The sequence below is a fragment of the Schistocerca americana genome, chromosome 9 (assembly GCF_021461395.2).
Source record: "Schistocerca americana isolate TAMUIC-IGC-003095 chromosome 9, iqSchAmer2.1, whole genome shotgun sequence".
Taxonomy (NCBI): Eukaryota; Metazoa; Arthropoda; class Insecta; order Orthoptera; family Acrididae; genus Schistocerca; species Schistocerca americana.
In genome coordinates this window covers 139744711-139771225 of record NC_060127.1, presented here as the reverse complement: position 1 = coordinate 139771225, position 26515 = coordinate 139744711, and the positions used below count along the sequence as shown (strand labels likewise).

Sequence of the window (26515 nt, the reverse complement as noted above, 5' to 3'; positions counted from 1 at the left end):
GGATCGACGAAAGCAGAATTTGGTCCGTCTCCAAGACAGCGCCATCTCATAGTGCGGAGACGGACGAGCGCTGCGCCTGAACTGTTGTGTTTAGCGGGGCGCGCTCTGTTGGGAAAGTTGTGTACGCGCTGACTACACGGAACTATGTACACAACATGTACCTACAGCTAGGACAGCTCTGGCCAATACCTACACCAGCTCTATCCCAGTAAACACTCGCCGTAGTCTTTTGTAGAAATTTGTATCTTGTTGGGCGTAGCGCCACTTTGGAACTATGTAGCGTAGTATTTTGGTTGCTATCTTTTCTTTTCATTGTCTTGTAACTTTTATCGAGCTTTCGCCACCACCACAAGAATTATATTGTTTCTTGTTGTTGTTGAGTTTGGAAATTAGTGCACGCCAACAGGGCGTTTTAGTTAAATAAAGCGTATTCGATCTTCACCGTTAGTTCTTTCCTGCCGGCCGCAGGACACTAGAGTTATGGATCAGTGCCTTGGCGAAACTACTTTAAGGAGTAATTCATAATCCTGTATTGCATGCTGTTGCCATTTTGCAACAAACTGTAAATTTATGTACAATAATTAAGGATACCACTTGTATGCCCGTAATGTTTCCATATGGCAACACACACAGTCTCACCCCATCGAGCTAGACTTTGTTAGGCATCGTAATGTTGGTAGAAATAGTTAAATCAATAATAATCTTTGCTAAAGGTCGAGTGTAATTAAACACACGCGACAGCAGCTCAAAGAGTGATGTATTTCTACCTGTTGGATTACAACTAGTTAGGTTTTAAGGTGTGTAAAATGATGCTTAATGATAGGAAAGAGTTTATTTCCCTGTCTGTTATTGGCACCAAATCTAAAGTAATGAATAAATCAAAATTTCAGTGTTCAAGCTGTTACATAGTATTTTGTCTATCTGACCCTACCGTCAAATATTTTTTTCAATAAAACTGGTTTCCTAAAGAAACCGTGCAGTAGTGGGTTAAATGGTTGCCCTAACTGAAATACTTGTTTGGAAAGCTTCTTGATGTCGCTCTCCAGCACAGCTATCATGATCAACAAGTCCAACCTCTCCCCAGGGGGTCCGCAACTCTTTTTGTGGATATGTGCGTAGCGAGCACAGGACCCCGAGCTAATGTGGCCCTCCTTCCTTTCCGGGCTGCATACCTTCCATTTCCGCATCCTTCCCTATCCCCCATCTTCGCCCCCCTCCCCTCACCTCTGGCTCTTTCCTTCCCCTTCTCCCCCTCTGGGAGTATGGTTTGTGCCTACGTCCAGAGACGGACGCTCGTAAATGTAACGCATTCTTCGCCTTTCCCTTTCCCTTTCTTCCTCCCTGTGCGTGTCTGAAGGCCGACCCACGCATTTTCGTGCGTAGCCGATGACGGGGTAACGCGTAATTCCCCGCCCCGGGTAGACAGGTAGGACACGTACGTACCCCCTGGTAACGGCCAGGCCCAGGGAGGGGTGATTACCCGAGCTGATACCTTCCGAAAGTGCCGATTGGTCCCTACGTCCGTTTGTCGGGAGGTGTGACCTGAGGTGTGAACAATCACCTAAGGCGGGAGTGCCCTCAGAGAGGGGCCCCACAAGGGAGGAGAGCGCCATCGGAGACGCCGGTAATCATGGGGATTCTTCCGCAATGGTTTCCTCATCTTCCACTATGTCTGCTCACAAGCGTAAGTTCACTGAGTCTCAGCCACAGACAGTTCTTCCATCGTTGCCACAGTTCCTTGTTGTTTCAGAAGTCTGACAAAGGTCACGACTTCTCCATGGTCAACCCTTTCATTATTCAGAAAGGTGTTGACGCAATTGCAGGTCCTGTAAAGTCTTGTTCCAGATTACGGAATGGCACCTTGTTGTTAGAAACAGTCAGTGCCCTCCAGGCACAAAAATTGCTGCGTACTTCACTGCTCCACACCTTCCCTGTCCGGATTGAAGCGCACCGCACTTTAAATTCCTCACATGGAGTCGTTTATACACGCTCCCTCGACGGATTGTCTGACGAGGAATTTCAGCACTACCTGTCTAACCAGGGTGTAACGGCTGCTCATAGAGTTCTGAAAAGGGTTGACACGAGCCTCATTCCAACCCGCACTGTCTTCTTGACATTTGACAAAGTTCAACTCCCATCGAAAATGAAAGCAGGCTATGAGAATTTCCGTTCGCCCTTACGTCGCAAACCCTATGCGTTGCTATCGGTGTCAGCAGTTCAGTCACACCAGCCAGTCCTGTCCCAATCCGGCCAAATGTGTTACTTGTGGCAGGGATGCCCATGAGGGTGCTTGTCCACCTCCATCCCCTCGTTGCATCAACTGTAAGGGTGACCACGCTGCTTCCTCTCGAGATTGCCCCATTTTTAAAGACGAAAAGCTCATTCAGGAAATCAGAGTGAAGGAAAAGGTGTCGACCTTTGCTGCTCGAAAATTATTCGCCAGTCGACAGCCCACTGTGCCTCAGACAGGAAAATACAGCACTGTCCTTGCTTCTCCTCGGCCAACAAAGGAGGCGGCCACGCAGACTTGCGACCTCACCTTCAGTGCCATGGTCGTCAGATGGGCCAGCGTAAAGATCGCCTGTTCAACCTCACTTTCGCCTGCCCACTCTATGGCTCACCCTTCATCGGGTTCTGCTAAATCTCGAGCACAAAAGTCAGACACGAAGACTTCGAAAAAAGAGCATACTCGTGAAGATTTTTTACGTACCCCAACTTCACAACCATCGGTTACTCCTTCATCTAAACATCATGTTTCGAAGAAGGCTAATAAGAAACCCTGTTCATCTCCTTCTCCACCAAGGCGTGTCTCATCTACAGCACCGCCTGGCGGAAATCGCCCTCGGCCGTCTTCTGTGTCGCCGAGGGGCACTGCTGGCGGCCGATCAACCAGCCGATCGCTTGTGGCAGGAGCTGCTCCTGAACAAATTATGGATCACCATCTTCTGCCTTCGGCTGAATGCCATTCCATGCTGTCGGTCGCAAGCTCTGAGCGGTCGTTGAGTTGATAGCAACCTTGGTCACATTCCTCCATTTTCTATTCACCCTATGTCCATTATCCACTGGAATATCCACGGCATTTGAGGCCAATCGGGATGAATTGTCGATCCTCTTACGATCCTACTCGCTGGCCATCTTCTGTCTTCAGGAAACAAAGCTGTGTCCCCATGACTGCTTTGTTCTCCCCCATTTTCAGTCCGTCCGATTTGATCTCCCCTCTGTTGAAGGCACTCCAGCCCATGGAGGACTCACGATTCTTCTCCATGATACTCTCCATTATCACCCAATCCCCTTAAACCCTTCCTTCCAAGCTGTTGCTGTCCATCTTTCCCTTTCTTGATATACCTTTTCTCTTTGTACTGTATACATTCCATCGTCCACACCAATGGCATGAGCTGATCTCCTTCATCTTCTTGGTCAGCTTCCACCCCCCTATTTGCTGGTTGGCGACTTCAATGCCCACCACCCGCTTTGGGGATCTCCACATCCTTGTCCACGTGGCTCACTATTGCTAGACGTCTTCCACCAAGCGGATCTAGTTTGCCTCAACACTGGGGTCCCTACATTTTTGTCTGCCTCCACGACAAATTTCTCTCATTTGGACCTTTCGGTCGGTACTGTTCCGCTAGCTCGGCTCTTCGAATGGTTCGCCCTTGATGATACACACTCGAGTGACCACTTTCCATGTGTCCTTAGACTGCAGCCTCAACTGCCATATATGCGCCCGCGACGCTGGAAGTTTGCCCAAGCCGATTGGACACTTTTTTCGTCTCTAGCGACATTCGATGACCGTCACTTTCCTAGCGTCGACGATGAGGTCACACATATTACAGACGTTATTCTTACAGCTGCGGAACATTCAATACCACGCACCTCCGAATTGCCCAGCGCCCCCCAGTTCCTTGGTGGAACGAGGCATGCCATGACGCAATACGTAAGCGGCGACGTGCTCTTCGTGTTTTCCGCCACCATTCTACTTTGGCCAACTGTATCCGCTATAAGCAGTTTCGTGCGCGATGCCGTCGCGTCATCCGCGATAGCAAGAAGGCAAGCTGGAAATTCTTTATTAGCTCATTTAACACCTTCACTCCCTCCTCGGAAGTTTGGAGTCGGATTCGACGGTTATCAGGCGCGCCTAGTTTCTCCCCAGTCTCTGGGCTCACTGTCGCGCATGATACATTAGTGGACCCCATCGCAATTTCTAACTCATTGGGTCAACACTTTGCTGGGATTTCGAGCTCTTCAAATTACCCGCCAGCGTTTCTCCCGAAGAAACCTGCAACGGAAGTGCAACATCTTGCTTTCTTCTCTCAAAGTCGCGAAAGCTATAATACTGTTTCTCCATGCGGGAACTCCAACATGCACTCTCTTCTTCTCGCTCCTCCGCCCCAGGACCGGATGGTATCCACGTCCAACTGTTGCTGTATTTATCAACCCATAGTCTGCGTTACCTCCTTCGCCTTTATAATCGAATTTGAACCGACAGTACTTTTCCCAGACGATGGCGGGAAGCTATCGTCATTCCTGTTCCGAAACCTGGAAACGACAAACATCTCCCCTCTAGCTATCGCCCCATTTCTCTCACGAGTAGTGTATGTAAGGTTCTGGAGCGTATGGTGAATTGCCGTTTAGCTTGGTGGCTGGAGTCCCGCAGTCTTTTAACACCTGCCCAATGCGGATTCCGAAAGCATGGTTCTGCAGTTGACCATCTTGTTGCTCTCTCCACTTATATCATGAACAATTTTCTCCGGAAACGCCATACAGTAGCAATATTTTTTGACCTGGAGGGAGCATACGATACCTGTTGGAGGACAGGCATCCTCCGCACACTGTTCTCTTGGGGCTCTCGAGGTCGGCTGCCCCTTTTTCTTCGCGAATTTATGGCAGAGCGCACATTTAGAGTGCGGGTGAACACTACACGCTCCTGTACTTTCTCCCAAGAAAACGGGGTACCCCAGGGCTCCGTGCTGAGTGTTGTACTTTTTGCCATTGCCATAAATCCAATTATGGATTGTCTCCTTCCTGATGTCTCGGGCTCCCTCTTGGTGGACGATTTTGCGATCTACTACAGCTCTCAACAGACCAGCCTTCTTGAACGACGTCTTCAAGGATGTCTCGATCGCCTCCATTCTTGGAGCATCGAAACCGGCTTCCGTGTTTCTCCCAGTAAGACCGTTTGTGTTAATTTTTGGCGACGTAAGGAGTTTCTTCCACCCTCCTTACATCTAGGACCTGTCAACCTTCCGTCTTCGGACGTCGCAAAATTCTTGGGTCTTATGTTTGACAGAAAACTGTGCTGGTCCTCCCACGTTTCCTGTCCTTCGGCTAGCTACCTGCGATCCCTCAACACCCTCCGTGTCCTGAATGGTACCTCCTGGGGAACGGACCGAGTCGTCCTTCTCCGCCTCTATCGCGCCTTAGTGCGCTCGAAATTGGACTATGGAAGCATAGTTTACTCCTCTGCTCGGCCGTCTATTCTTCGTCGTCTCAACTCTATCCACCACCGTGGATTACGTTTAGTGTCTGGAGCTTTTTACACCAGCCCTGTGGAAAGCTTTTATGCTGAGACTGCTGAACCTCCGATGTCCAATCGGCGAGCAGTCCTTCTGAGTCGTTATGCTAGCCATCTGTCTTCCATGCCTGCTAATCCAGCCCATGACATTTTTTTCGACGCCTCCTTTGATGTAGGGTATGCAGGCCGCCCCTCCTCCCTACTACCACCGGGAGTCCGCTTCCGTCAACTGCTCCATTCTCTTTCCTTCCGCTTTCCTAAAACCTTCTTGACAACTTGAGGTACAGCGCCGCCTTGGCTCCGTCACCGGATCTGCCTGCTCCGTGACCTTTGTCAATTTCCCAAGGATGGTACCCCTTCACTTGTTTATCGTCGGGCATTTGCTGCTCTATGTGCACAAATGAAGAATGCCACATTTATTTACACTGATGGCTCGAAAACATCGTTAGGTTTAGGGAGTGCCTATATTGTTGGTGACACCCCAAATCAATTTCGGCTTCCCGACCAGTGTTCGGTTTATACTGCGGAGCTTTACGCTGTTCTCCAGGCTGTCCACTACATCCGCCGCCATCAGCGGATAATGTATGTTATCTGTTCAGATTCTCTCAGCTCTCTCCTCAGTCTCCAAGCTCTTTACCCTGTCCATCCTCTGGTCCACCGGATTCAGGGCTGTCTGCGCTTGCTCCATCTGGGGGGCGTCTCGGTGGCGTTCCTCTGGCTCCCGGGATACGTCGGTATCTGTGGAAATGAGGCGGCCGATATAGCGGCCAAGGCTGCAGTCTCTCTTCTTCGGCCAGCTATTCAATCGATTCCCTTCACCAATCTACGGAGCGTTTTATGTCGTCGTGTTGTGCTTTTATGGCACGCACATTGGTCGACACTTCCCCATAATAAATTGCGGGATGTGAAAGCTCTTCCTTGTGCTTGGACCTCTTCCTCCCGAACGCGTCGTCGGGAGGAGGTAATTCTAACTAGACTCCGGATAGGGCACTGTCTTTTTAGCCATCGAGATCTTTTAAGCGGCGATCCTCCCCCACTCTGTCCCCACTGCTCTCAGCTGTGGACGGTAGGACACCTTTTAATTGAGTGCCCCTATTTTACTCCATTACGCGCCCGTCTACAGCTGTCGCCTGATATATCGTCAATTTTAGCAGATGACACGCGCTCGTCCGATCGCGTTCTCGAGTTTATTAGTGATAGTGAAATGACGCCAGTCATTTGAAGCTTTTTTTGGGGACAAGCAACCCCTTTCTCTAGTGGATTTTTAAGCCTTGCTTCTGCTTTTAGTTTCTCCAGTTTTTTGAGTTTCGTTCCCATTGCTACTGGTTTCCATTTTCGGTTTTTACTGTTTCCTAAGTCACGGACTGGGCGCTAATGACGATAGCAGTTTTGCGCCCTAAAACCAAAACAAACCAAAAACAAGTCCAATCTGAAGCCTCAAACTGTGCTCCACGTAAGGAAACATTGACGCACCCTAGCATAGCGTGCCTTGTGACTGCAGTTGTGCGACCTGGAAACTAGTGGGTGGCAGCGCACTACAGTAGTGATCTCCACCGCTACCACCACCATCACCAACAAATCTGAAGTGTTAAAATACCAGTCCACTAATGGAACCGTGGGTCATGGCAGCTACTCCTACTTTGTGTTCTTGGGGATCTAGAGGCAACACAAGCGGGAAATTTGTCATATACCACTTTGCAGACTATTTCTGTTCCAGTTATTGACCAGTGCCTTGGCAAAACTGCTGTAAGAACTAAAACTTAAATCGTTGCTCCAACTAGTATCTACATCTACATGATTACTCTGCAATTCACATTTAAGTGCTTGGCAGAGGGTTCATAGAACCACTATCATACTATCTTCGTACCATTCCACTCCCGAACAGCACGCGGGAAAAACGAACACCTAACCTTTCTGTTCGAGCTCTGATTTCTCTTATTTTATTTTGATGATCATTCCTACCTATGTAGGTAGGGCTCAACAAAATATTTTCGCATTCGGAAGAGAAAGTTGGTGACTGAAATTTCGTAAATAGATCACGCCGCGATGAAAAAGTCTTTGCTTTAATGACTTCCATCCCAACTCGCGTATCATATCTGCCACACTCTCTCCCCTATTACGTGATAATACAAAACGAGCTGCCCTTTTTAGCACCCTTTCAGTGTCCTCCGTCAATCCCACCTGGTAAGGATCCCACACCGCGCAGCAATATTCTAGCAGAGGACGAGCGAGTGTAGTGTAAGCTGTCTCTTTAGTGGACTTGTTGCATCTTCTAAGTGTCCTGCCAATGAAACGCAACCTTTTACTCGCCTTCCCCACAATATTGTCCATGTGGTGTTTCCAACTGAAGTTTTTCGTAATTTTTACACCCAGGTACTTTGTTGAATTGACAGCCTTGAGAATTGTACTATTTATCGAGTAATCGAATTCCAACGGATTTCTTTTGGAACTCATGTGGATCACCTCACACTTTTCGTTATTTAGCGTCAACTGCCACATGCCACACCATACAGCAATCTTTTCTAAATCGCTTTGCAACTGATACTGGTCTTCGGATGACCTTACTAGACGGTAAATTAAAGTATCATCTGCGAACAACCTAAGAGAACTGCTCAGTTTGTCACCCAGGTCATTTATATAGATCAGAAACAGGAGAGGTCCCAGCACGCTTCCCTGGGGAACACCTGTTATCACTTCATTTTGACTCGATGATTTGCCGTCTATTACTACGAACTGCGACCTTCCTGACAGGAAATAACGAATCCAGTCGCACAACTGAGACGATACACCGTATGCCCTCAGCATGATTAGAAGTCGCTTATAAGGAACGGTGTCAAAAGCCTTCCGGAAATCCGGAAACACGGAATCAACCTGAGATCCCCTGTCGATAGCGGCCATTACTTCGTGCGAATAAAGAGCTAGCTGCGTTGCACAAGAACGATGTTTTCTGAAACCATGCTGATTACGTATCAATAGATCGTTCCCCTCGAGGTGATTCATAATGTTTGAATACAGTATATGCTCCAAAACCCTACTGCAAACGGACGTCAATGATATAGGTCTGTAGTTCGATGGATTACTCCTACTACCCTACGTGAAGAAGAACTTGTCTCTAAGGCACCTCGATTATGCTATCCAACACTACCACCACCACCAACAGCAAATCTAAATGCCACAATAACACGTAGGTGGTATGTTGTTGTACACTGCCCAGTGACTCCAATTGTGGGACATGGCAGGTAGTAATTAGAAATTTACTTCAATGGTGCTCTCCAGTACTATACCACCATCAACAATGAAGCTAACGTTTTAAAACAGCGTCACAAAGAGAGCCTAGAGGGCATCCTCTCATAATGAGTTGTGTCTGTAGCTGTGGGACATGGGAGCTAGTATGTATCAATAGGAAAGATGAAATTTTTTCAGAGATCAGTTTACAGATTTTTTTCTCCTCTAGTCATCGATTAGTGCCTTGGGGAGACTTCTGTAAGAAGAAAATCTGAGATGTGTGTCCCAAATGGAACATGAAGAAGAACGTCCTTATAACAACTTCATGGTGCTCTGTAGCACTACTACCACCGACATCAACAAATTCAGCGTGAAGTCTCAATAACAGTAGTCCACATATGCAACCCTGGGGACATTCTCTGATGGGACATCTTTTGACTGTGTTTGTGAGACCCAGCAATTACTGGCTGACTGTTTACCTCAGTAGTGCTCTACAGCACTACTACCACCATCAACAGCAAATCAAACCGGAAGTCTCAAAATAGAGGTACACATGGAGACCCTTATGCGCATACTCCCATAGCGTGATGATTGTATGCAGTTCTGGCACATGGAAATTAGTGGGTACCTCTCCACCTTCATGGTGATCTCCAGAGCTGCTTCGACCACCAACAAAGAATCGTCTGAAGTCCCAGAACAGTGGTCTACAGATGAAACTTGGTGGCGTCCTCTAGTGGCACGATTTGCGACCTCACTGATCAGTGGGTGGCGGCTCACCTTGATGATGCTCTCCAGGACCCTGAGGCTGGCCAGCTCTGCGAGGCTGGGAGCACGCAAGTAGTCGCCGCCCTCGCCGAAGACGTCCTTCAGCTCCCGGTGGGCCGCGTCCTGCCACTCTGGGTGGAGCGCGAGCAGCGCCAGCGCGTAACTCATGCACACAGCCGTCGTGTCGGTGGCGGTCAATGTCATAGTCACCAGCTGAAAGAGCGCCACTGGAATCACAGACTGCAACACCATTCCAAAGCCAGCAGTGAACGAGGAGAGGAAAACTGTATAAACTATTATACAAGGAATAATAGCAGTTCAGAAAGGTTTGCTTATTTTACGTTTGTAGTATAGTGCATTGATACACGTTCAAAGTTGTAAGTGAGTTGTGGACACAACAGCGTGACTTCTAGCACACAGAACTGCCGACTCTGGCAGCAGCAGTGGCCCTGAATGACATTTTCACTCTGCAGCGGAGTGTGCGCTGATATGAAACTTCCTGGCAGATTAAAACTGTGTGCCAGACGGAGAGTCGAACTCGGCACCTTTGCCTTTCACGGGCAAGTACTTTATCAACTGAGCTAACCAAGCACGACTCACGACGCGTCCTCAGGACGGTAGGAGACGAGGCACTGGCGGAAGTAAAGCTGTGAGGACGGGTCGTGAGTCGTGCTTTGGTAGCTCAGTCCGTAGAGCACTTGCCCGCGAAAGGCAAAGGTTCCGAGTTCGAGTCTCGGTCCAGCACACAGTTTTAATCTGCCAGGAAGTTTCCACAACAGTGGCCCTAACTGGGCTTGTTATCGAGTCGAAGTAGCCGCGTGGGTCCGCCACTTGTTGTCGCCTGCCTTCCCTTTGTTCTGACAGCAAAGGGATAATGTGGTGGTGTAAAGCCCCTGATCATCACTTCATCAGTCTCTGCGCTGATATCCTGGCTGAAATTCCAAACCTCTCCAAATAGTCTTATAAACTGAGAACATCTGACACTGGTGATGTGAACCGTTCGTCGGATGGGGACATTAAGCTCACGAGGGGACTAGGAACTTCCCCCTACCGATTTGATTCATACTGACAGGATGTGTAGGGCACAAATAGGACGCCAGCGTGTGCAAATAGGGAGACGCAACTCTCAACCGTTTTCATGAGATTCTGATTTGAAAACTTTAGGCGTCCTTATACAGGGAGTTTCACAATTTATGTTGCTCACTTCCAGACGTTGTAGATGGCCTTAGTAGATCAAGTTAGACATAGGAACCAAAGTCCAGAAATGGTTCTTTCTATGTCACAAGGAAAACAGTATATACAGATTTCACTCCTGTTTACTGTGGTGTTATAACAGCTGTTCGATATGACGACCACCAAGTTGGGTGCGCACAGTGTATCTGCACAGTGAGTTTGCATAAACTGTGTCCAACACGCGTGGTGTAAGTTTGATCACTCCTTCCGCAGCCACGATCTGTGGAACCAGATCTTCCTTCGACTGGACAGGGGTCTCGTAGACAAGACTCTTCATGTGGCCCCACAAGAAGAACTCCGAAGGGGTTAAATCTGGGGACCGCGGTTGTCGAGCATGTGATCCATCTCCACTGATCCACCTGCCCCCGTAAACTGCTTTCACGTGATTTCGGACGCGAACTACAAAATGAATTGCCACGCCATCGGGCTGGGACCACAATTCGTGCTGAATGTCCAGTGGCGCATCTTCCATAAACTCCGCCATCAGTTGTTGTAGGAATATCGGGAACCTGACACCGTTAGGTGGGGAACAAGGATATACGGGGCCAGTCACACGACTTTCGCGGATACGAGCAGCTGCCCAAACACTGGTACCGAAGGTATGCTGAAATCTTTGTGTATAAGTGCCTTTGGGGTTTTCTTCATCCCGAATGTGGTTGTTTTGAGCATTCAAAGCACCTTCCGTCTTGAAGTGCGCTTCGTCAGTGAACAAAATTCGCCTTGGAAACTGAGGTAAATCCACGCAATGGCGTAAAAACCAAGTACAGAAATTGACAAATGGCACGAAATCTTTGTGTACAGGTGCCTTTGGGGTTTTCTTAATCCCGAATGTGGTTGTTTTGAACATTCAAAACACCTTCCCTCTTGAAGGGCGCTTCGTCGGTGAACAAATTCGCCTTGTAAACTGAGGTAAATCCACGCAATGGCGTAAAAACCAAGTACAGAGATTGACAAATGGCACGAAATCCGCCGGGAGCATAGCGTGTGCTTTCTGACGGTATACGGCAGGTGTTGGTGTCCGTGCAGAACTCTCCAGACAGGCGAGTGAGAGACATCAACGTAACGTGCAGTGACTCGAGTACTCGTCGATGGGTTCTCTTCAACTTTACGAAGCACCTCCTCTTCCAGTACGACAGTGCGCCGTCATGTTGTAACACCCCAGTTTGCACTGTCGCTTGTGAACTTTCACCCAGCAATTGTTCTTCTGTGGCAAACATGGCGTGTGATGGAGTGTCACGATTCGAGAAGTACGCGTGGCTCAGGCGTGGAGCTACTCTTCCACTAGTGCCAGATTCTCTGTAAATTAACACCGTATCTGTGCACTCTGCGAACGTGTACTCCGGCATCCTGTCACTACAGTACTTGCCTAAGAAACATCTAGCGCCCGACTGACAAGGGAACCTCCCCATCGCACCCCCCTCAGATTTAGTTATAAGTTGGCACAGTGCATAGCCTTGGTAAACTGAACACAGATCAATCGAGAAAACAGGAAACTGTGCCAACTTATAACTAAATCTGAGGTTGGGGGGGGGGGGGGGGGGGGGGGAGGGTGCGATGGGGAGGTTCCCTTGTGAGTAGCTCTTTTCTCCTTGTAACATGGAGACGAACCGTTATGGACGTGGGCTCCTGTGTAAAACATGATCTACTGAGCCTCCACCACAACCTCCAGAAGTCCGTAACACGAATTGCGAAACACGCTGCATAACTTGTACGGTCGCTAGTCCCCCCCCCCCCCCCCCAAAGAGTTCGCAGCCGAGCGAGATAAACGTTAGCTCTGTAGTTGCATTTCACAGCTGTTGTAAGTTGGCGTTCTATGTAAATAGAAGGTGGAAGGGGGAGGACGGAAGGGAAAGGGGTTAGAAGCAGTACTTCTACACAACGGCAATAAGTATGCTTCTATACCAATTCGGCTGCAGGATCGTCGAATGCTAGCGACCATACAGTGACAATGAGCACCTCCATAATTTTCAAACTGAATTTCCTCGGAATCGGTTCAGTTTTGCGTTTTCCTGTTTACATTTGTTGAAGTCCAAATCGTCTCCCACACAACCTTTCACTACGAATAAAATCGATGAGGGGAAGTTCGTATGGTTCCGTTGTCAGGGGCCCTCTTATTGCTGTATGGGAGCCACGTGTTTGCTGGCACTGGATTTCGCCTTCTCAGGTCTCTCATCCAACACAAACACGACACCACACGAAGAAGGGGTGCCAGGGCACGTGGAGGATAGGAAAAACCTTAAGAATCTGATGGCTTAATCCGCCAATCAGTCGCGCATACGACTTAATTGATCGACCAGAAGTGCGTTTGGATGACACATGTATTTGCGTCAAGTCCATATTGCTTCAATTTCATGTCAGAAATCATCATATTGACTAGCAAATGGTGACTTGATAGCCTCAAGGCGATGCTTGACCAGGCGTTCTCACAGGGTGGGAGATCGGGAGAACGTGCTGGCCTTGGAGAAAGTAGAACATCTTCTGTACTCAGGTCCTGAGAGCAAGGCCAGCGTGTAGTCCACCGTTGTCTTGTTGAAGATAACGTCAGAGATCTGAAACAAAGGGTGTGGTGTCACTGCCAGACACCACACTTTAAATCGGCCGCGGTCCGTTAGTATACGTCGGACCCGCGTGTCGCCACTGTCAGTGATTGCAGACCGAGCGCCGCCACACGGCAGGTCTAGTCTAGAGAGACTCCCTAGCACTCGCCCCAGTTGTACAGCCGACTTTGCTAGCGATGGTTCACTGTCTCCATACGCTCTCATTTGCAGAGACGACAGTTTAGCATAGCCTTCAGTTACGTCATTTGCTACGACCTAGCAAGGCGCCATATTCAGTTACTATAATTACTATCTTCAAGAATGTATTTTGAACAGATAATATTGTGAATCATGTACCGTCAAGAGCGACGTTCATCATTAATGGATTAACGTTAAGTATCAAACTACTTATGTCTGAATTCTAATTCCTTGTCATGTTCCACACCTCACGTCAGTATAGTTCTTCCCTCCTCACGCCAGCCTGCGTGAGGTAAAACGCGTGCATTTCGGCGTTCTCTAGTAACACGGTGTTGGCTCCGCTGCCAACACTACAAAGGGGACAGTCACAAGCCTTGTTTTTGGTTCGATTAGATCCGTGACGAATTTCTCTTGTGCCAACGCCTCCTCCTCAGCGTCGCAATTTCACCTTAAGACCTCAAAAATTTGTAGCGTGTATTCTAATTTTTGTCTTGCCCTACAGTTTTTTCCCTCTACAGCTGCCTTTAGTACCATTAGTCATTCGTATATTCTATCACCCTGTCCTTGTTCTCTGTGTTTGCCATATATTTCTTTTCTCGACGACTCTGCACAGAACTTCCTCATTCCATATTGTATACAGTCCAGTCACCTTAATGTGCCAACAGCCTACGTCCGACTCCGACGTGCAATAACCACTGACGGACGGCGAAGTGGATGGTCTATAAAGTGTGTCGGGCGGGACGCGGAAAACAGCGCAATCGTCATGCGTAAGCGAAGCGACGTTCAAATGGCCATGGTCGTGGGATTTAGGATCAAGGGTGCAAGGATGGAGGAAATGATTAACTTTGTAAATCGTTCACGTGGCGATGTTTGGTTTGTGGGGCGCTCAACTGCACGGTCAACAGAGCCCATACAAAGTCTCAATTTGTACACAGTCAAATTTTTACAGAATCCAATTTAGCCACTGTCACGAATGATGATGACGACGAAGATGGTGATGAAATGTTCAGGACACACAAACACCCAGTCCCCAGGCAGAGAAAATCTCCAACCAGACCAGGAATCGAACCCGAGACCCTGTGATCCAGAGGCATCACTGGACCACGAGCGGTGGACAACTGTTCACGTGACGCTTTGCTTAATGTATACCGTGCATGGCGAAATGGTGCTATCCAAAACAGGTGACGAGGCAACTGTGGTGCACCACGGGCCACAGATGACAGGGGTGAGGGACGGCTGCAGAGATACGTGCAGCCGAATGGACCTTCAACCATCAAGCAACTGACTGCCCAGGGGGCTACCAACGGTGTCTCCTCAACGACCGTTCACTAGATGCAGCTGCGTATCGGCCTCCTTAGCAGGTGCATGGTTCACGCACTCGTGCTGACTGCTGTTTCCTGTCAATGAAGGCTGGAATCTGCATGACAATAGTGCAACTGGGCGTCCTCTGAGTGGCCACAGGCACCTTTTCACATGAATGACCGTCACTCTGCTCCATCTGTCAGATGGCCGTTGGTGTATAAGACATGTGATGTCTGAAAGTGAACAAGGAAGGAGTGTTGTGGCCTGGGGAATTTTTTCTTGCCATTCCCTGAGTGATCACGTCAATCTAAAAGGCACATAGGATCAACAAAAACATGAATCTATCCTTGCGGACGCTGTGCACCCCTACATGCAGTTTGTTTACCCTCAGCACGTTGGCATCTACCAGCAGGACAATGCAACGTGTCACACAGCTCGCAGTGTACGTGCTCGCTTTAGACAACACGAGAGTGAGTTTACCGGTCTTCCCTGGCCACAACATTCCCTGTATTTAAACCCATTCGAGAATCTGCGGCACCTCGTGAATGGCTCCACGGCCCTATCGGTATCTTCCTGTTGCCTGTTGTAACTGCGACCATGACGGTCGCGGGGTAGCAATGACGGAAGGCGCGGCGGGACCCGCAGAGGCCCGCAAACAACAACACAACGGAAGAGGACGGAAACGACCAACGAAGGACAGAAAGAATACAAGAAGACCGAACATCAGAGGCACAAGGTAACAAACTCGTATGTGTACCAGGAAGTAAGCAGTCTAGCGCAAAGCGAGGTGTAAACCGACGTAAGCGAGATTAGACAGACTGGCTGAGCTTTTTTTTTTTTTTATTTTGCACCTCATACAAAGTGGGCTGGCAGCGGAAAATTTTACTCCGCTCTTCAGCCACAAGCAGTACAATAAAAGAGAAAAACAATGAAGACGGAAAAGTAACAGACTGGTGGTTAAAAAACAGGAGATACAAGGATTAAAAACATGAAGCCATTCACACTAGACGAATAAACAAGAAAACTGTCGGCACTGTGCACAAACACTGATGATTTAGACTTCACATGCGAACGAAGGAGCGTGGGCGGCAAAACACTGAACCACAAACATGACGCACATACACTAAACCGATGGCGATGATCTCTGGCGCGCAAATGTCCACTTAAAGCGTACGAGTCCGGGGACCTGCCAGAAGGGAAGAAGAAGGTGGTGGGGGAGGGAGAGGGGAGAGCAGAGATGCCAATGGGAGGGGAGATGGGGGGAGGAATGAAGGTATGGGGGGTAGGGGAAGCCCAAGGGAGAAGGGGGAGGAAGGGAGAAAGGAGGGAAGGAAAAGAGAAACGAGGGTGTCCTGAGGAAAAAAACAGAGGAGGGGAGGATCAAAGTTGATAGGAGGGGTAGATGGAGGAGGGCATCATCAGGGAGGGGGAGCTGGCGGAAGCCACCTTGGTAAGGAGGGTGGAGAGATGGAGAGCAGGTAGGACGTGGAAATACAGGCACGGCAGCGAACGGGGGTGGGAGAGGATGTGGGAGAAAAGCGGTTGAGGAGGATATTGTCCGGCAGGTGTAAAGGATCCGTATCCGTTTGAGGAAAAGGCTGGCTGAGCGAGTGGCCGGCGTTTAAGTACGCTATCGGCCGCTATTGGCCGCTGGGACCACGTGTTCCACTGTGGCGCCCCCACACTAAAAGCGGGCCAGGTGGCGTGATGGTGCAGAGACCTCAATGGGTCTTCGACGTCCATGACGTCTGGCGCGGATTCAAATTCCGCGGCGCGCGGTACCAGACTTCCTGGTGCTCACATTAACGTGACTGGACCGTGTATGTGTTAAAAATCCTCTGGTAGTCCGGTATGATACGGGCCCCATACACATGAGCAATACTGGAGGAAGGGTGGCGCGAGTGTTTTGTAACCAAGATGTTTGTATACTAATTGCTTTTCTAACGTACGAAGTCTGCCATATTCTTCACATATGCGTCCATACAATACAAATTCTTGCGCCTTGGCATTTGTATGAGTTGACTGACTGCAATTGTGTCTCATCGATCACGCTAGTCACTTCTCGGTATTCGTTTGAGATCTCTGTGTCGCGTGCCCGCGGTTTTCCCCTTTGGTCGCTTTTCGGCTGTTTAAGCGCACCGGCGCTGCGGGGAGAAGGCTGGTCTTGGTCGGTCGGTTGGCCGCTCTGCGCTCAAGCTCCGCCTCTTCCTGTCACGTGGGCTGTGGGGCCGCGGGCGGAGACGTGCGTGCGGTCGGCGACTGCGTGATGGGTCTAGTCAGGGGGCGACGGCATCGCCTGTGCTGCCAGACGGTGTGAACGTGAGAAAGTGGCTTTGGAAGGTATCAGCCCGCAACCGGATACACTACAAAATCAGACGGTGGAAATTGTTCAGCTTCTGAAAGTCCTGCTGAGTATATGTATGTTGAATTTCGTACTGTTTGCAGATAATGGCTATCTCAGTGTTTGGACGCCGTTGCTGCACAATTTATTGAACAGTGGTTACCTGTGTGAATGAGTTTGGCTGTTTTGGACGCACTTGAGGTACTGGCAAGGAGTGGACATCTAAGTGCGTGTCTGTGCCCTCCGAAATAGCCACAGGTTCGATTTTCTGGCACTTCTTTCCGCCTCTACCTATTAAGTGTAATCCACATATAGTGGCATTCTTTTGTAAAATTAAGGGGTTTATGACAATGTTTTTCTTCTTGCATGTAATTATTATTGTGTTCTGGTTTCTACACTGTCTGAAAAGTTCTCATGGTGAATTTTTATGTATCGTGGTTCCTGTGCAAAGTGAGTGTTAACTGTTGTTGCAGACAATGATTGGAAGAGATTTAATTTGGCTGCAAAGAGTTTTTAAATTTTTCTAATGTTTTAAGGATTGTGTTACCCTGGATGCGCCCAGTTGCTGTGTGGTTTTATGTTGTTCTTTCAGTCATACAATCAGCGGTCCGCGTCATCAGTTGTAGCTGGCCGTTTAACTGAGGGGCGACGCCTCGGCGGCGGCCAGTTTGAATTGTAGCCGATAGCGCGGTCGCTTTCTTTATCAGTAGACTCAGTTCTTCGGTGAATTTAAGTTGAGCATTTTATTATTTGTTCCTGGTAACGCCGAGGCTTCCGTCTTTCCTTCTTCAGCGTTCCTTTCAGCTTTCATTCAGGACCGATCCGAGTCCTAGTTTCCGTTCACGGATGTGTTATTTTTGGCACTGACATTTTGTAATACCTGAAGGATGCCTTTCATTTTACTGAGTTTTTAATGTCTTATTTAGAAAGAGAAATTGTGAGTTGTTTCTGTAGTTATATCTTAAAAGATATCCTGCTTCTGTGGGAGTTTTTGTCAGTAAACCACTTACTGTTTGTATGGTTCTTAAGATTTATGAAAAGATGGCCTAAAAATTATTTATTGTTTGGGGCTGTCATTGCCGCCCGTAGACATGTTGTCTGTTTAGTAATGTTTCAAATTCTGGGACAATTATGTATATTGTTCTGGGGTAACAGCAGTTTGCTGTAATCAAGCAATTGTTAAGTGAAATCTGTTGGATATTACAAACCATAGTTCGTGTTTGATTGGTAATTATTGCCTTGTCTTTTTGAGTTGAAGTATCCGTCAGGGTGTGTGCCGCGTCTCAACATTAGTCATTTTTGTTTCATGAAGTACGCAATGTCGCATTACTGAACATTTAAAGCAAATTGCCATTCTCTGGAACACTTTTAAACCTTTCCAAGATCTAATCGAATATTTGTGAAGCTTTTTTTTAAACAGTACTTCAATCTAAATAACTGTATCAGCTGTAAAACTGTCTGCAAGGTAATTAATATACAACATGAAGAGCAGGAGTCCCAACACGCTACCCTGAAACGAATTTGATCTTTTTAGGTACTGACTAACATTTTGTCCGATGATCTTACTTTGCCATAAGAGTTCCAACAAAGTAGTCGTAATATGACTGTCTGTCAACTGTTTATCCTCGGAACCTACCGAATCCTACAACTCTCCGGGGCCAAGGAGAGTGCGTGTCCCTTGTTTCTCGTGCAGATATCAGACGAGGACGAGACTGTTGTTTCTTGTGCTGCATAGCCCACAGTGTTGCATGTCTTAAATCCACAATGGGCACATTATGCGTGCCTTCTACAAGAGCTGTGTGGGAACCAATGACCGCCCCCCAGGGCGATGGAAGCAGAACCACGGGGAAGTGTCGCATCAGAAGGAACAGCAGAGAGAAGACCGAACACATTACTTACTGAGGAGTCATTTAAGTTCGGGCGTGCAACCACGGAAACCCTATGCCCCCAGTATTTCGGGTACAACAGTTGCTCCGTCGTTTTAAACCCGCGCACTACGACCCCGCGCGTGCCGCCCCACGCACACTAACGCCAGGGAGTTCGTACTGTACCAGCGTCGGTGCAGCGCCGCGTCACTGCTGATTCACTGGGCTGTAAGAGCCGGGTGTACCTGAACCCTTTTGGCCCCAGACGTTCCTGCGTCATACCACAGCCTTCTTTCTTTTTTGGTAGGTGGGGGGCGCAGGTACTAGTGGCTTTGCCGATGCTACTTCAAAACAGAGAACTCTAGTGATGTACTGCAGAACTTATACGAATACAGTGCACTATAGAAGTCACATATAGCATTCAAAGCAACAGTCAGCGTGGAAATTGAGCTTCCTGATTCTAGCAGATTCTGATATGCTTGTACTTACAGCGGCCATATTGAGTAGATCATTTACAATTAAAATTATTGTAACGTAAATCTGATTTGTACTGCTGCTTTCACGATAATTATCGAAATGAAACAGCTGGGACAGCATACAGTTGCGATACAAAATTTATTACATTTTTAGGCCCATTTTTGCTTGTTATTTCAGACTATAATTTGTCTTCGGCGATTAGCTTTATTAATCCAAGGATCGGAATAATGCACAGCAAACGGCTCATTGATGACAGCCGTCTGTACTAGCCGCTGTGTCTCCTGCGATTGAAAATGGAGAAAATCGAGTTTCATACTGTTATTAAACACTTTCATTTGAAGAGTTAGACTGCCGCACAAATCAATACAGAACTGGATGAAGTTCACGCAGGCTCTGCGCCATCACTGAAGACATTTATTTTTGGAATAACGATCTTAAACGTGGTCAGACAAACACTCCAGCCGTTCAGTTGAGATCACTACAAAGGAAACCACTGACAAAATCCATGGTGTGGTAGTGCACGAGCGATGCATAAAAATTCGTTAGGCATATCAACTGAGTGAGTTCATAATATCCTAAACGGAGAATTGGCTACGTAGAAGGTGTTTGCGAGGTGGGTGCTACGTTTGCTCACAGTCGACCGAAAGCGCAGGTGGCACAATATTTCGTCACAACGTCTGGCAACGTTTAATAGCAATCCGCAAGATTTTTTACGCCGATATCCGAATATTGATGCAACCCACGTCTGTCATTACACATCAGACTCAAAATTGTAGTCAAGACAAGTGGCAAAAGGTGCTGAAAGTGCACCGATGAACACATAGACTTTTGTGAGCTGTTAAGATGGCTTTCTGGAATTCCGAAGGAATAATACTTATAAAATGACGGAATCATAACTGGACACTATTGTGCTTCATTGCTGAATCGTTTCAAACTTGCGTCGGCTGAACAAAGACCACGGCTGGCAGGGAAAACAGTGCTTTCTCACCAGGTAAAAGCACCATCCCACACATCGGCGATAACAATGGCGAAACTGCATGAATGGGGTTTTGAATTGTTTCTTCACCCAACCTGTTCATCAGACTTAGCCCCCAGTGGCTTGTTCCTGTTTCTTAAGTTGAAACTTTTGCCTGCTGCGAAGAAATTTTCATCAAATCATTAAGTGATACTTGTAGTCAACGAGTATTTTACCGAGTTTGCGAGAATCTATTTTTCTCGATGGGAAGAAAGAGCTGGAGGATCGAAGGATCAAGTGCATATCCCTCAAGCGAGACGATGTGCAGAAGTAAAGTGAGTTGTCTACGAAAGAAACCTTTTTTGCTTGCTTTTTTACCGGTCTTACCAGACCACTTTCGTACGAGGGTTGCGCAGAAATTAATGTACCCCACTTTTTTCTTCAACAATTCTTTATTGAACCTAATCAAAACTAAAGAATAATGTGTTACCCACACACCCTATTTTTCCACGTCGTCTCCATCCCCTTCTGTGGCCTTCCTCCAGCGTGAAACAAGGGCGTGTATACCCTGTCTGTAGCAATCCTTGTCCTGGTGGCGAAGCCAGTGCTTCACTGTGTGAATCATCTCCTTATCGTCCTGAGAATGTCTTCCACCAATGGCGTCCTTTAATGGCGAATGACAACATCAGCTCGCTGCAACGTATTACGTGCGATAGCTGCGGATGGTCTCCCCGACCTGTGCAAATCGTGGAGCTCTGTCGAACCGCCTTCTGATGACCTCACCCTCTGTGCCCAGCGACTAACTGTATTTCTGTCGACAGTAGATGCTTCACAGACTTTGCATAAGCGTTTGTGACTATTCCCCACAGTTCGTTTCTCTGTAGTGAGAAATTCAATGACGGGACATTCCTTGTAACGTACATCACTTACAGACACAATCTTGAAACTAACCTGGAGCTACGCTATCTGTCAGAAGTGACGGAAACTTGGTGCGCTCATTCAGGAGACTTCAAATAATACATACGGAACGTTCCGCATTCGTAGCACTGTTTTCGGCCGAGAAAAAAGAAAATGCGGTGCATTACTTTCTTGGCAACCATCGTGTATTGTATAGTATGCTACCATAATGAAGAGTAATTTTCTGTAAAACTATTCTTTTATATTCCAAAGTGCAACTACCCCCTCAAAGCAATTAAGTGTTTACTTTTTCGCAATTTATTCTTGTACTCGTTGCTAACTATAATAACAATATATATATGGTTGAGGAAGCTGATACAGAGAGGTTCGCATCGAAGGGTTTCCTGCCACATGTGGACAGTATGGCGTTAAAGAAAAAGTCGAATCTTCACCAAGAACGAGGTTGAAATGATTGATCGCCCTCCATCGAAGACGGCAGCCATTTTGAGGTGAGTCAAGTCAAAGGTGGCTTGAGACTGCACGAGGCTGGTGTTCACAAGACGCCTCGCGGGTGTGGCCTCTCAGGCACTGCGGGGCAAGAGCGCGAAGCACCCAGGAGGGGACAGAGAAACGAAGTGAGATGGTAAGTTCTATGCCGTCATTTCAGTGACTGCAGAATCAAGTCGAATTTACAAAGAACTTATTAGTACGGACACTATCACAATCGAATGCTCCACAAATCTGGATACCACACCGTTCGATTAGACATCAAACGGAGACAATGAGTCGAGCATTTGTCACACGCTTTCGGGTGCTGATAACGCCATCTCACACGTGTGCGCAGCATCTCCGTACCCTTCACAGCATTTACCGAGCACCTGCCGCTGTGCAACGTCCCCTACATACCCTGCCAGGCCTGGCGACGGCACTAAACACGGACAACAACAGTGCAGCCTGGTGGCCGTTGCGGCAGTCACACAGAACTGCAACTCCAACCCTTTACACGGTTGCTGATGTTGCGCAAGTGTTCGCAATTACATTGACACCCGACTGTGTACTAGCACATTTTAACTAAACTTTTTGGAAGCAGCTGATAGTGGGTCCACATAAATATTAGGTTAGTCAGTAAGTTCGTAGAGTTTTTAGAAAAGTTTATCAACAAATACAAATAATTGAGACTTTAGTCATCAATAATATATTCTCCTTCACTATTTACAACGGTCTGCCAACGCTGGGTTAACTTTTAAATTCCGTGACTGTAGAAGTCACGTGGCTTGCAGGCGAAGAACTCGGCTAGCCACGTCGGGAGCGCATTTTCGTCCGAAAAGGTAGGCCCTTGTAGGATGTTAGAGATCGGGAAAGATGAAAATCTGAGGGCGCAGAATCAAGTGAATAAGGTGTGTTCGGAATGACTTTCCAAGGCAATCCCTGTAAACTGTTTTTTGTCAGCCTAGCACAAAATTGGCGGGTGTCACTGGGGAGCAGTATCGATTCGAGCATTCTTCCTGGTCGTCGTCCTTGAACTACGTCTGTAAGACGTCTCAGTTCTTGACAACAGATGTCAGCTGTGGTGGTTACACCGCGGCTAAGCAATTCGTTGTACACCAGGCCGTCGCTGTTCCACCAGATGCATAACATTATCTTTAGCGGATGTGCAGAGGTCTTTGTACGGCGAGTTGCTGCTTTGTTTGGGCTCAAACATTCGTTTCTTTTCCTTATGTTACCATGAAGACACCATTCCTCGTCACAGGAACGGAACAGTCGGTGTTGTTCATGACGAGGAAGAAGAGACGCACATACAGCTGCCCACAGATTTTTTGTGATTCTGGCTTAGAGCGTGAGCTACCCATACACGCGATTTTCAAATATTCCCCACTGCCTGAAAATGTGTCACGGTGGTGGAATGACCACAGTTCACCACAATTGCCACTCATTGAGTACAATAACGCGTATGATTGTGGATTAATGCGTTTAAACGATATTCATCAAACCGCGAAGGTGTTCCTGAGTGTGCAGAGCCACAAACGTCAAAACCATCCTGCTGAAAACGAAAAAACCATTACCTTGTCGTGCTCTGTCCAATGGCATTATACCGGCACAAGGCGCTAAAATTAACGTTTCTGGCTGCCTCCGTTTCTGTCACTCGCCTATTAAACTTGAACAGGAGAATATGTCAGAAATGTTCCAATGTCTTCGCTTGGCACTCTATTTGCTAGCATCCGATGTTCCACTCACTAACTCCAAATGACAACATGTAAACTCAAGTAGCTACAGTGAACTGCAAATAAAAAAAAGACCAATCGATAAATAAACGTGTAGCGAGCGGAATACCAACATGCAAACCGAAAACGCTACGGACTTATGCACCAACCTAAGGAGTCTTTGATTAAAAAAAAATAAAAAATATAAAAACATGGCTAAGTAGGAATAAGAAGGTAGAAGATAAAAATGAGTATTGCATGAACAAAGAGAAGATCGCAAAGCAAATTCAAATGTGTAAAATTGGAAATAACTGGAAAACATGGGTGAATGGAATCGTAAGGGGGAAGAAGGCAGAGACTAATAATCAGGATGAAGTGAAGGAAAAGAAGGGAAATACAGGATTATTCTAAATGATGGCGCCATTTTCAAAACGTCGCATTTGTGCTAGTACAAATCCTAAATGAACGAGCTTTATACCAATGGAAAGAGGAAGTTCCAAATATTTTTTTCATAATGCTTAATATCAGTTTAATAAATTTAATAATTTGTAATTAATTAGTTTTTAATAATTATTTATAGTTATAAATGTTATAAATGTTCAATATGGGTACCTTTGGCTGCACGGCAAACATCGACGCGGGAGCCAAACTCGGCCAACATGGGCGAAAGCGTGTCTGCTGTTACTGAGAGCTCGGCAACAGTGATCCGGTTCCTCAGATCGTTCAGAGTGGTTGGTAGAGGCGGGACGTAAACAGCTTCCTTCACACAACCTCATAAGAAATAGGCTCAGGGTGCGAGATCGGGAGATCTCGGTGGCCAGAAGTGCAGAGCCATCCTCGAGCCCCCTGCGGCCGATCCAGCGCTGAGGAAGGGAGTCATTCGAAAAGCCTCGTACATCATGGTGCCAATGGGGCGGAGCTCCATCCTGTATGAAAATGAAGGCCTGAGAATATTCCGTAACTTGAGGGAACAGCCATTGTTCCAACATGTCCAGGTATGTGATTCCCGTTACAAAATGGCTCTGAGTACTATGCGACTTAACTTCTGAGGTCATCAGTCGCCTAGAACTGAGAAAGAATGTGTCTGCTGTTACTGAGAGCTCGGCAACAGTGATCCGGTTCCTCAGATCGTTCAGAGTGGTTGGAAAGGACTAACCTAAGGACATCACACACATCCATGCCCGAGGCAGGATTCGAACCTGCGACCGTAGCGGTCGCTCGGATCCAGACTGTAGCGCCTAGAACCGCACGGCCACTCCGGCCGGCGATTCCCGTTACAGTTCTTTCCGCAAAGAAAAATGGTCCGTAAACCTTTGTACGTAATACGGCAGAGAACACGTTGCTCTTCGGCGAGTCTCTTTCGTGCTAAGTGTGGATTTTCCAAACCCCAATTGCGAACATTGTGTCTGTTGACTTTTCTATTATGGTGGAACGTCGCTTCATGACTAAAAATTACACGCTGTAGAAATGCGTCATCCTACTTCTTTGCTAGCACCTAGCCACGAAATGCGAGTCGCTTCTTCGTCATTGGGGTCGACAGCCTGCACAAGTTGTGATCGGTAGGGCTTGTACACCAAACGCCGTCTCAGAACTTTCCATACAGTTGGTTGTGGTATTACAAGCTCTCGACTGGATCTGTTTGTAGACTTAGTGGGACTGGGCACAATACTTGAATCCGTCGGACATCATTCTGTGACACACGCGGTCGGCATGTACTTTTTCCTTTGCACACATTAACAGTCTGTTTAAATTGCTCAAACCAACGGCTAATGCTTTTGCGAGTTGGTGGTTGGATACCGAACTTGGTACGAAATACCTGCTGCTCGACAATTTGCAACTCACTTTCCGCGAACTCGAGGACGCAGAAAACCTTATGGTCCACAGTCGCCATCTCACTCACAGCTGACAGTGAAACGGAATGACGGCCCTATTGTCGCGCGAACTCTACCGGCCGCTTCTGAAACTATCACCGCCCGCCCGCCGCCGCCACCCAAGAACTTTCAAAGTTCCTCTCTTCATTGGTTCAAAAATGGTTCAAATGGCTCTGAGCACTATGGGACTTAACTTCTGAGGTCATCAGTCCCCTAGAACTTAGAACTACTTAAACCTAACTAACCTAAGGACATCACACACATCCATGCCCGAGGCAGGATTCGAACCTGCGACCTTAGCGGTCGCGCGGTTACAGACTGTAGCGCCTAGAACCGCTCGGCCACCCCGGCCGGCTTTTCATTGGTATAAAGCTTGTTCATTTTGGATTTGTACTTCAATGTATACGAATTTTGGAAAATGGACCAATCCTTTAGACTAACCCTGTAATAATAAGAATAATTGTGGGGAAAGAAAGCAGGAAAATACAGTCAGGTTGAAGAAGAAGAGGAGGAAGAGGTAGGTCAACAAAATAGAAAGAAAAAAAACAAATGGGAGAATAAAGCAGACTGCATGGGGAAGGAAGAGGACGACAAGAAAGGGGTGAAGTGAAGAAGGAGAAGTCAGTGGAGGATAAGCATTGTAAGGTGTGATTAGAGAGTAATTAGAACAGCACGGCACCAGCCCAGCCGCTTACGCCTTACCTCGTCCCGGACTTCCGAGACTGGGAGGGCGGTTTGCCCACCAGGCTTCACCAGAGTCTCGAGCAGACGCCGCCGCGTCTTGGCTGGTCCCTCCTCTGTGGCCGCCGACCTCATGGCGATGACCTCCTCTACACACTTCCGCAGGTGCGCGTAGTACTTGAAGACGGCGCGGCCCTCTGAACTCAGCCGTAGCAGCAACTTGCTCCGCCGCCACGGCTGCAGCATCATCGTCTGTGAACAACACCGGCATTTGTCAAACATAGCCCCCGTTTGGGTACTCTCTGGGGGCCCTTGCAAGACTGGTCCCCACTAATCAGGTATTTCATGATGAACAGATCTGCTCCAACTTTTTATCACAAATGCTTTACTTGGATAACGCAAATTTCAGGATGTGAATCTCATCTTCAGGCGCCATAAAAAAAGGGAAACTGAAA

General features: G+C 47.6%; 1 protein-coding gene across 5 annotated transcripts in view; it reads right to left on the bottom strand.

Moving 5' to 3' along the window:
- LOC124551162 (cytochrome P450 4g15-like) overlaps positions 1–26515 on the bottom strand; it is a 166439-nt gene that overhangs the window by 29577 nt on the left and 110347 nt on the right. For all 5 annotated transcript variants that reach the window (XM_047126136.1, XM_047126140.1, XM_047126135.1 and 2 more), the window contains 2 exons: positions 26082–26312; positions 9515–9715 (listed from right to left, as the gene is read on the bottom strand). In XM_047126136.1, the coding sequence (XP_046982092.1) occupies positions 9515–9715; positions 26082–26312 (432 nt within the window). The remainder of the gene's footprint in view (positions 1–9514; positions 9716–26081; positions 26313–26515) is intronic.